We start from the raw sequence: 11,797 nt of genomic DNA, 5'->3' as shown, positions 1-11,797 counted from the left end.
AGGTGCATAAAGTCATGTAGAAAAATGATGAGAGAACCAGGTATTGGGTGTCGACGGTTCGTAAGCTACCCCATGCGTGGCTCACATAGACCTCAAGAATGCGTGCCGTATATGATGAGTGATGGATGTCTTGGACAATCCCCACTCGACCTCGACAGACAAACTGCCCGATAAGGTGATTGTTGAAGGGTCTCCACTGCATTCTCGACGCAGCCCCCATCTCCATCGTCCGCATTGACTTAGTTTCAGGATTCATCTGCTCCCCGATTTTGGTCACCTGATTTGACTGATTGTGTCAGAGCGACCACCTCGAGCATTTCCGGTCGAACAAGCAAGTGCGGCAACTGCCAGTCGTCGCCCACACGCCGTTGATCAGAAAGCGGGCAAGCTTGCCTTTCTGACTGCGCACACGCATGCCGCAAATCTTCGCAGATCTGGTTGCCAAAGTCCGCTGACCTTCTTCTCCCTCGGATGGCCGTGGCTCAATCGTCCCCCTCGACTTGCTGAACAACCGTGAGTACATTTCAATGCGGACCGCTTACCTCGATACGCCAATTGCGCACTCACGGTCTCTGGTGGTCACACGCCATCGGACCGGTCGTCGATAAGATTTGGCTATGTCTGCGCCGCCCCTCCTACCTGCCTCCTCATCCGCCGCGATCGACTGTCATGCAGAGGACCTAGCACCGATTGTCGACCAACTCAGGTCTCTGACCACGGCCGAGAACCCCCAAGTACCTGACCTCGCAGCGGCGACTGAACCTCTGCTTCGTCTTCGTCATACGTTCATCGACGATGCTCGCCCGCGAGTCGCAAAAGATGCCTTTCGCCAGATGGCGGGATTCCAAACAATATTGGAGCTCACAAATCAGCTTGCTGAGATGTATGATCCCAACGGCATGTCAGATGACGAACGGAAAGGTCTTCTGGCAATCTACAAAGATGCTCTGGGGACGCTCGCCGAAGCATTGAAAACCCACCTGGGTAACAAGAGGTACTTCGCGCGAAAGATAGCCGGCGGGGGTATGGCGGCATTAGAGCGATCGCTTGCGACCCTCACAAGGAAGGTTGGCAAATTTGAGAGCGATGCGCAGCAACTCTATGGCGCCATACTGGCCGCAGCTTTATGTCAGGAAACGGCGGCTACAACTTTTACAGCAATGAGTGCCAAATTCCGGGGGAAGGAGAGCGTCCTCTCACCACAAGAGGTGCGCAGCGCTGTCGACCAGTTTATGGGATCCGCGGAGACAGTCGAGGTTTCCGAGCTTCTTGGCTCCTTGGTACGCGTTTGGGCAGCCGAGTCCGCTTCAACAGGATCAGAAAGCGAGATCATGCGGTTGACCTTTGCGGCCTGTCTGGGCCAACTGGCAGCACAGTCTCGTAGAAACGTCGTTGCGTTGCATGCCACTGGTATGCTGACTGCTATTCTGTCCATCTTGTTCCGGCAAGGCTACTCTGAAACAGAGAGGAAACTGTACCAAGATCTGGCTCATCATCTGAGTGTGCAAGGCATCAACAACCTGGAAGATGCTGTTGCTCTGTACCGCCATGCTCACGATAATTACCGCAACCTCGAGTTTCTACTATCTGCGCTGAAATACTCCAAGGAACCACCATCTATACAGTTCGACCTGTCCCTTCACGGCTTCTGTTCAGTTGAGTTTGCGACTCTTGGTCGGCCGTTCCCGCCGACTTCGTCTGCCGGGTACACCCTTGCGGCCTGGGTGCGTTTTGATGAATTCGATCGCAATACGCACACCACCATCTTCGGAACATTTGACGCGAGCCAGACTTGCTTTGTTCTGGCCTACATAGAGAAACATACAAGAAAATTCATTTTTCAAACCTCAATTCGCGGGTCTCGGCCAAGTGTACGCTTCAAGTCGGCAACCTTCGAGACAAATAGGTGGTATCATATCTGCATTGTCCACAGAAGGGCAAAGCCTGCGCATTCGTCGCGGGCATCGTTGTTTGTGGATGGCGAGTTCATGGAACAGCTGAAGATCGAATTTCCTACTACCCCAGTCAGCAACAACCCACACAGACCGCCCCGGATACAAGCCTTCTTTGGAACCCCTCAAGATCTTGCTATGCGCCTTGGAAAGGGCGTTTCCAATTCAAGATGGTCTCTTTCAAATGGCTTGCTGCTCGACGAAGCATACAGTGATGATCTAATTGCGGTCTTCTACAACCTTGGGCCAAGATACTTTGGAAATTTTCAAGACTGCTTAGGATCATTTCAAACGTACAAAGCTTCTGCCACCCTGAATCTACGCAATGAACACTTGCATCCGGGAAGAGAGGAGGAATCGGATATTGTTACAGCCATCCGAAGACGGGCCAGTAGCCTCGTGCCTGAGACAACAGTCGTGATAAATCTGTCTCCAGTTGCCGTCCTGGATAGCAATGACGGCGGCAACGTCGGCGAGTCGCGACTCAGCAAGTGCCTTTCCAAACAAGCTGCAAAGAGCCTACAACATATGACGAAGGCGGGCGGCAATGCATTGGTAGTGAACGGAGGCACCCCGGCAATCAATGATGGATTGACGCTACCACAAGGAGTCGGGGTTCTCACAGGAGAACCAGTAGTGGCGGTGCCTTGGTCAATGGACGATGCGAGCTGGTGTATAGGTGGCTGTGCAGCAGTTCATCTCAGTCTGGTTCGAGCGGCCGACTCAGCACAGGCGACTCGTCTCGCCGTTGAAGCACTTTACGAAGCCGTGCAAGACAATTGGAGAAATAGCGAAGCTATGGAACGAGAGAATGGCTATGGAATCTTGGCCGTCCTACTGCGCGAAAAGCTAGGTTTTCAAATAGCCAATCCTTCGTCTATCGGGCCATCCTCAACCATCAGCGTACCTGCTGAAGAGCACAACGATCTCATGCTTGACCTGCTGCGCCTCACGCTAAGGTTCGTAGGCTATGACTTTGAACACCCAGATCATTCCATCATCGCGAACCCTCTGGCTTATCGTGTCTTGCTTGTGGACATGGACATCTGGAGATCAGGTGAAGGAGACGTGCCTGACTTGTATTATTCCCAATTCCGTACATTCGTGTCCGATAGCAACTACCGCCACTTCAATGCCAAACGTTTCGGGCGTATGCGTGAGTTCCCCTCTTTCTTTGATCGTTGAATTCCTGTGGAATGTGCTGCTGACTATCACAGGCGTTAGCAAGAAGTTGCTCGAAACTTTGAAAAGCAATGATTTGGCCGACGAGTCAATCCGTCCCTGCCTAGGTTCATTCCAGGCTCTTATGGAGAGTAGTCTTTCTCCTGATCTTCTTCGCTCACTCGCTCTGTCCATAACGTTCAATTTACATCGACCCCGAACACCATCTGCGCTCCACAAGAAGAGAAGCCTTCGATTTGCTGGTCCAAGCTCGCCCCGGCCTTCATCATCGAGTATAAGCCCACCCACAAAGGTTTCCGGCACGACACTAGCGATAGAGATGCTGCGACTCTATGCATCGGTGCTCTGCAATGCCCTCGATCTCAATCCGCTGAAGAGGTTTGCCAAGGCAGTCACAAACAAGGTATGGACACTATGTCCTCTCTCTTCTGATCTCTTCGCTTATTCGAACCGTAGTGGCTGTTGTATTTGTCTTGCGAGGATGAGCCAGAAGTCGTTGTGCTCGCAGTCAAGATCCTTGCACGACTACTTATTGTTCACGGGAGCAGCTACAGCAAAAAATTCTCCGACAAGAATGGTGGTTATACCGTGCTTGAAAAGAACCTGGACAAATGGTGGAATGTACCCGTTCTGTGGCCAATCTGTTTCTCAATTCTTTTTGGACAAGACCTTGCGGCTGTCGACCTTGACCGTCCATTTACCGCCGCGGACTTCCTCAGTGTTTTCCTTGCGGAAGGCGACCTTCGAATTGCGTTTCCTGAGATGCTTCCCGTCATTATGAATATGCTCAAACATGCAGCGGAAAGTCTTGTATCATTGGATGAGCCTACTGGGCAAGAGCCAGTCAGTTCCGATGTGCCGAAGAAAATTCTCATGTCTGCGCAAAAGTCTAAATGTAAGTCTCCAGATTTGCATTGAGCACTTCGTCATGCGTTCCACTGACATCCAATCCTCTCGCAGTAACTAGCGCATCCGAGGTCCTTGTGGAAGGAACTTGCATTGTGCACTCGATTGTTGCATTTCTGGAGGGGTTGTTTAAGGAGTCGAGAAACTTCCGGGACTTCACAATTCAGTCTGGCTATGTTCAAGAAATACTCGGTCTTCTATGGCCCACTGTCGTTGGTGTTCAGCCCACACACGCAAGCTTTGAGCTTCATTCGCGACACGGCGACTTCAATTTTGAAGAAAGTAGCTTTCTAACACGTCCCAAATCGAGCCGCAAAAACAGCTCGACGCCACTGCAGGTGAGCATCATTGATTCTGCCGAGAACCTCGACGAGAGTGCGGACTCTCCGCAGCGCCGCTCGTCATTTATACTTGTCTCTTCCGATAAGTCCAAAAACCAGCCCTCATTCGCGCGGATTCAAAGGGTTGTAAGCGTGAGCCGTCCGGCCGAGGAATATTCAAGAATTCACCACCTGGTCAAGTCCATCGCCAGCCTCGTGCTTGACGTGTTTGAAGAGCAGCTTCTACAACGCAAAGATTTTTCCGGACTAGGATTATACCACAAAACACCCGCCGGTAACCTAGAACATCAGGCTGATTTCAACTCATGGCTCTTGAGCCTGTTCCTGTCGCGGCTAGAGGGTATCCCCTCAACACGACCTCACCTCCTACACGAAGCTCGGGCCCTGACAAATATCGCGCGCTTTGCCACACATCTCACAGAAGCTGTGTATGAAGGGTGGTTCCTTAACGGGGCTGCTGTAGTTCTCGAATTCCTGGGAGTGATTCTGGAATACATTCAACGTCCAGATGTATCACACATCAAGACCATTCGCTTGTGTAGCCAGTCTGTGGCAACACTACACGCAATGCTTTACAGGATAACCCTTTTCCAACTGTCCGAAGCTCATGATTCAAAGACTTTGTCTGTTCTGCAACGCCTGAGCTACTGGCAAGTTGTCCTTCTCGCTGCCGCTGAAACGCAGCCAAGGAACCTGCAACTTCTGTGCTATCTTCTCTACACGCGGCTTATCAGCACAGACACCCAAATTCGCCTTGCTGCCGCTAGTCTTTGGCGGATGATTCTGGTGCAAAAGCCTCAAGATATGTCGAACCTCTTGCGTCACGGCTCAGCTTCTCTTCAGCGCCGACTTACGGACGTGTTCGAGGCACTGGCTGGCCTGGATGATGAGAAGTTCTTGCGTGAGATCGATGACGAACGGCAAGATCTTGATGGCTTTTTCCTGGGTGTCTTGTCCCACCATTGGGAGTCTTTCGTTGCGGATGAAAATGTGAAAAATGAAGAGTCTGCTAGACACAGAATTTCCAAGCGCAAGGAAAAGCTCAAACAGTGGGCTCAGTTGGAAAAATACGACGAAGACGTTCTTCGCAAGCACGATGCTACTCTTCCACATTGGATATCCAATATTTCAGCGTCAGAATTCCTGAAATCTCAAAGATTTCTTCAAGATCTCCAAGATAACTCGGTTTTCATGTGGTCAGCCTTCTCAAATCTCTTGTTAGGCTTGAAGAGGCCCGGTGCCCTTCTCGCGGAAGACAAAGAACGCAATTACAAACTGGATCAGACCGAAGGTCGCAGCCGCATGCGTCTGCGAGTTGTTCCGGACGAGTCTGGTGAACGCCAAGATTATCAGCCAAAGCGAAAGGCTTCTGAGCCGCCAGCGCCCAAACTTGACCTCCGACTTCGCGCGTTGTCAGCGGGAGAGATGGCTTCGTCGCCAAAGGCAACAATAGCGAAGACAACCACTGGCGAGCCCCGGCAACAAGATGATCCTTCGGAAGAAACAGATGACCGCAGCACGATCGAGGATGAGAACTTTGAAATGGTCGATGATCCAAAGCTTGAGCTTGAGGATTATGAAGACAAGAACCGTCGGGTGATGCGCTCCCTTCACCGCGGGGATCAGGTCCAAAGCGTGTGTAACATGTCTCGAATCATCGGCCTGGAAGCTGTAGAGGGTCTTCTAATCCTCGGAAAAGACTGCATCTACATTCTCGACAACTTCTTTCAAAGAGCGGACGGTGAGATTGTGAATGTCTGGCAGGCCCCTCCAGACGAACGCGATCCCTACGTACGAATGATAGCTGGCAGAGAATCGAACGACCGTCGTTCACACGAACACGAGACTCGAAGCTGGAAGTGGGCCGACCTTGTTAGCGTCTCGAAGCGCCGATTCCTCTTCCGGGATGTTGCTTTGGAGATATTCTTTACGGACGGCACCAGCTATTTACTCACGTTCTTTGCCGCACACGTGCGGGACAATCTTTGCACCCTGCTCGGAAACAAGGCTCCACAGGTTACCGGAAGTGCAGGTCACTCGCGTCCCGAAGATATCTGGAGATTCGAGACCCTTCGCAGTCAAGAGGATGCGCCACAATCTTTGGGCTCCAAATTCGCAAGTGTTTTCGGTCATCTACCTGCCAATCCCGCTACGCGCAAGTGGGTTCGCGGGGAAATATCAAACTTCCACTATCTCATGTTGATCAACACCCTTGCCGGACGAACATTCAACGACTTAACCCAATATCCCGTCTTTCCGTGGGTTTTGGCTGACTACACCAGTGAAGAGCTCGACTTAACCAATCCCAAGACTTTCCGCGATCTTTCCAAGCCTATGGGCTGCCAGACTCCAGATCGGGAGATGGGTTTCCGTGAGAGGTTCAACGCTTTTGCGGAGATGGGTGATGACAATTCTCCACCATTTCACTACGGAACTCATTATTCGTCCGCCATGATCGTGACCTCTTACCTTATTCGTCTGCAGCCGTTCGTCAAATCGTATCTTCTCCTGCAGGGTGGTACATTTGACCATGCTGACCGTCTGTTTTACTCTGTCCGTAAAACTTGGGAGTCTGCATCTCGCGGAAACATGACAGACGTCCGCGAATTGATACCTGAATTTTTCTATCTTCCCGAATTCCTAATCAACTCCAACAAATACGAGTTTGGAATGCTGCAAAACATGCGCACCGCAATCGACTCTGTTGAGCTTCCGCCATGGGCTAAAGGTGATCCGAAGATCTTCATTCAAAAGCATCGAGAAGCCCTCGAGAGCCCTTACGTCTCTGAGAACCTACATCACTGGATCGATCTTGTTTTTGGCTGCAAGCAAAAGGGCGAGGCTGCCATTGAGGCTGTCAACGTGTTTCATCATCTCTCATATAAGGGAGCGAAGGACTTGGATGCAATTTCTGATCCCATGGAACGATTGGCGACTATAGGTATCATCCACAATTTTGGTCAGACTCCTGGCCAAATTTTCCACCGAGCGCATCCTCCGCGGGAGGGCCAGAAGTATCGTGTACCTCGATTAGATGCTCTGGCGGAATCGCTCACACAGATGCCCTTGTCTCTACTTGGTGAGTTGCTCCGGGTTGACTGTGACTTTCGATGCGCTGAGGCTAATCAGGGTTCCTCACTAGATATTGGTGAACATGTCACAGCACTGGCTATGAAACAAGATCGACTACTTTGTACATCCGCTCTCCGTATTAACGTACCACCAGCGTACGATCAATACCTAGAGTGGGGATTCTTTGACGGAAGTGTCCGCTTCTATTCCGCAGAAGGGCGCAAGGTACGTGATGATCACCTACATCTGAGTTATGATACGAGTGTCTAATCCATGTTCACGTTGCAGCTGCTGGGACATTTCGAGCACCTCCATATAGGCCAACTCTCATATGTGACTTTTGCTGATTCGAGGACACTTGTCACTTGCGGCAACGACTGCACGGTTTCCTTGTGGACCGTGACTGCGACCTCGCGGGCAGTTGACTTGCAGCCTATCGGATCTCTCTTCGGACACCGAACCCCAGTGACCGTGCTGGCTGTCTCCCGTTCTTTCAGTACTCTGCTTTCCGCATCCAGTGATGGTCAGATCATGTTGTGGGATCTGAACCGCCGTGGCTTCGTGCGAACACTGCCCGGAGACGGTGTAGTCGATGTAGGTTTGGTGCCGACTTCTGATTCGCTTATCCAAGCTAACGGCTGAAATATCAACAGTGCGCTAAGGTCAATGACGTGACCGGCGACATTATTGTGTGCCGAGGCCGCCGACTCACCATGTACACTCTGAATGGCGAGATGGTGATTGATCAACCGGTCTGTGACGCACCCGACGACCGGGTTTTGTCTTGTAGCTTTTACGAGGGGTTGCAGAATGAATGGCTGGAGCGCGAACTAGTGCTCACCGGTCATGCTCGCGGCGTGGTCAACATCTGGAGCAAAGTTATTCGCCACGGTGCATTTGAACTGGAGCTCATTCGCCAGCTTCACCATACCGATAGCAGCCGTGACAATGGCGCCAACATTCAGACTGGTATCAGTTGCATTCTGGCTCTTCCGCAGGTGGTGTACACTGGAGATGAAGCTGGTCGAGTGGTACGTCACTACGCTTGGATGTCCCTTCACTCGAACTCGCCGCAGCTGTCAATGGACGAACTGAGCTAACGTGATTTTCTCACAGTATGAGTGGAACTGTGTTCAACGGCGCTGAAGCCTCTGCTCAGAGTAAGATCTTGGACCTTATACCTCCTTTGGGGTATGGGACTTATGATTCGGGCCCTACGAGTTATCGTCTCTTCTGTATTGCATCTCTACATTTCTGATACACGAGATATGGAGGACATGTCATACATGTCTACACGATGACAGGAGTCCACTACTATCTATATCAGTTCTGAACCCCCCTATAACAAGAAACAGTGATTCGATTGAACCTCATTCAAGGCAGCCCAAGGGACGCGGTGCAATCTCCACTGGGTGGCACCTGAGAGCGATCATCCCCCGGATACAGTGAGAATGGTGCATTGACATCACCGGTACATGTCTCGATTTAGAAGACTACATGTAGTCCTGTACTTTCCAAAACACATAACACAGACTAGGAAAATAGCCGCGCTACGATATTGAGGTGCCGGTAGTTGACTAAGTGCGCGTGCTCAGGTACAGCGAGCGGATGGGGCATCGCGGGGTGATGGATGGGTTCCCCAATCAGCCCTTTGGTGGAAATCGAGCCCCTGGCCGATCTTTCTTCCACCGCGCCGCCTGAATTATTCGGCAAGAGCACCCAGCACGTTCTTGAAGGAGCGTTTGTGTCTGACCAGATTTAACCGGGTCTCGGTGAGCATGGCGTGAACTTCACCGTGGCAGTTGTGGGCCGTTGGCCGGTCGACTTCCCTCCGCCGCTTCGGGTTGGGCTGACTCGGTGCAGAGTGCTCCGAGTTACATATGATCACGCGGAAACATTCAGAGACCGGGTAGGATTCGGATGGGTTAAGTCAACCCAAGAGAACGGATGATTGTAGAATACAATGGAACGAACATAAGAGTAGTCAAGGTACATTCGAAGTGCCGGAGTCAACAAGCACTCGACCATGATTACGGAGGCCACCTCGGGATGGTCATTATGCGTTTCTCAATTTTGCCGGGGACATCCGGCTTTCAATGGGAGGAGCAAGTACAAGCACGGGCAGTAACTAGTACAGAGTACAGACCACAGAGTACAGAGTCTTTGATAGGGGACTACAAAAAAGCACCTATCCTGTTGCAACACTTGAAGTGTGGTACATCGACCCAGCCACAATGGGCTGTCATATTCTGACTGGAGTCTGTCAGCAGCTGGATCTCGTCCATAATGATTACTTCACCGTTCGTCTTTCGCATGCGTCTGGGACTTTTTGGGACCTTTGGGGTGCCGCCAAAATACCCACGGGTGATTTCATCGGGCCCGTCATTTGCCCCACTTCCCTCAACGCTGATGTAGCCAGCGTAGAGGTACCCCGTCTCACTATGGCGTAACCATATGGCTCCCAGGTACCCCCCACCGACCCGCCAGAGAGGCATCGCCTCTCTGGTTCCAATGCCCCTCCGCTAAATAGTGTCCTGCTCGCCACTTCTCTTTTCTTTCGACTCTCTCCCCTGAACTATCTACAACTTCTTCTCTTTCCCAAACCACTCAATTCTGCTTGAACGTCAACGTTTTCTCACCACACATATACTCCTGTCCATCAACATTATGTCTTCTTCTCTCGAGCAGCTCAAGGCCACTGGCACCACCGTCGTCTGCGACTCTGGTAAGTTTCTTACTGCGTTGGGGGTTGCCGATTATGCACGAGGAGGAAAACAAACAAAAAATTGAATACTGACACTGAATGCTTCTAGGTGACTTTGCCAGTAAGTAGTCTCTCTTCGCATCGCTTGGGCTGTCGGGACACTTCACTGTGTCCACGGCGCACCATCGCGCCGTCTTCGCGAGTAGCCACTAACAGACATCCTCACAGCCATTGGCAAGTATAAGCCCCAGGATGCCACCACAAACCCTTCCTTGATTCTCGCTGCCTCCAAGAAGGCCGAGTACGCCAAGCTCATCGATGCCGCCGTCCAGTACGGCAAGGCCAAGGGTGGCTCCATCGAGCAGCAGGTTGAGGCCACCCTCGACCGTCTCCTTGTCGAGTTCGGCAAGGAGATCCTCAAGATCATCCCCGGCAAGGTCTCTACCGAGGTCGACGCCAGTCTGTCCTTCGACACCCAGGGCTCCGTCAACAAGGCCCTTCACATCATCAAGGTAAGCTAGAGCGGGTCCCAATCCCACTGCGTGAGTTGGAGTATCCCCACGATGAGAACGCACGCTAACGATATGTTTTCCCGCCACAGCTGTACGAGGAGAACGGCATCCCCAAGGACCGCGTCCTGATCAAGATTGCGTCCACCTGGGAGGGTATCCAGGCTGCCCACATCCTGCAGTCTCAGCACGGCATCAACTGCAACCTCACCCTCCTTTTCTCCCTTGTCCAGGCTGTCGCTGCCGCCGAGGCCGGTGCCTTCCTGATCTCTCCCTTCGTTGGTCGCATCCTTGACTGGTACAAGGCTGCCCACAAGCGCGACTACACCGCCACCGAGGACCCCGGTGTCAAGTCTGTCCAGGACATCTTCAATTACTACAAGAAGCACGGCTACAACACCATTGTCATGGGTGCCTCGTTCCGCAACGTCGGTGAGATCACCGAGCTCGCTGGCTGCGACTACCTGACCATCTCCCCCAACTTGTTGGAGGAGCTCTTCAACTCCACCGCCGATGTCCCTAAGAAGCTGGACGCCGCCTCTGCCAGCAAGCTTGACATCCCCAAGCGCAGCTACCTCAAGAACGAGCCCGCTTTCCGCTTCGACTTCAACGAGGAGGCCATGGCCGTCGAGAAGCTCCGTGAGGGTATCTCCAAGTTCGCTGCCGATGCCGTGACCCTCAAGCAGATCCTTGAGGAGAAGATCAAGGCTTAAAATTGATGAGCCAGCGGGACTGGACGAGGATTCGGATGGGGTCTAACCGACACCTGTCTTGATTCTGACCGACCTCACTTTCTTCTACTTCTGTTACTTTTCATGGTTTGTTAAATGTCTCACGTGATATGTTTATGTAAATTGGCGATCACCAAAATGGCTCGGGAATTCGGTAGATACGAATTGATGAATTTATAATTACCTTTCTCCCCCCACCCCCCCCCCCCCCTAAATCAACATTTGGCTGAAGTGAGAAACACCCAGAGATATGGGAAATACTCAAGTGTGAATGCACCGAACACTCCCGTCGGCACGATTGGAATTAGAGTGTGGATTGAATGGAATCTGCCGGACCGCAATTTGAACTGGCAGATCTACGAATATGTCAAGACTCAATACTCATCCCGCCTGAGCGAGA

The 11,797-nt window shown here is 51.8% G+C and overlaps 2 protein-coding genes across 2 annotated transcripts; both read left to right on the top strand.

The window, feature by feature from the left end:
- Nucleotides 1-617: 617 nt before the first annotated feature.
- N7539_000458 (Beige/BEACH domain protein) lies at nucleotides 618-8,599 on the top strand (the record flags this gene model as incomplete). The annotated part of the gene is made up of 7 exons (XM_056930062.1): nucleotides 618-3,108; nucleotides 3,170-3,537; nucleotides 3,591-4,029; nucleotides 4,095-7,678; nucleotides 7,742-8,047; nucleotides 8,107-8,484; nucleotides 8,570-8,599. 7 exons carry the CDS (start codon nucleotides 618-620, stop codon nucleotides 8,597-8,599), a joined length of 7,596 nt encoding a protein of 2,531 aa, XP_056794355.1.
- A 1,521-nt stretch (nucleotides 8,600-10,120) lies between these two features.
- N7539_000457 (sedoheptulose-7-phosphate:D-glyceraldehyde-3-phosphate transaldolase TAL1) lies at nucleotides 10,121-11,379 on the top strand (the record flags this gene model as incomplete). Its single annotated transcript, XM_056930061.1, has 4 exons — nucleotides 10,121-10,178; nucleotides 10,267-10,278; nucleotides 10,386-10,669; nucleotides 10,759-11,379. The coding sequence occupies 4 exons, from the start codon at nucleotides 10,121-10,123 to the stop codon at nucleotides 11,377-11,379; spliced, it is 975 nt and encodes a 324-aa protein (XP_056794354.1).
- Between the last annotated feature and the right edge of the window lie 418 nt (nucleotides 11,380-11,797).

The sequence above is a fragment of the Penicillium diatomitis genome, assembly GCF_028827545.1.
Source record: "Penicillium diatomitis strain IBT 30728 chromosome Unknown utg000001l_segment0_segment0, whole genome shotgun sequence".
Classification (NCBI taxonomy): Eukaryota; Fungi; Ascomycota; class Eurotiomycetes; order Eurotiales; family Aspergillaceae; genus Penicillium; species Penicillium diatomitis.
Note: the sequence above shows the minus strand (reverse complement) of the source record. Positions and strands in the feature narration are given on the sequence as shown.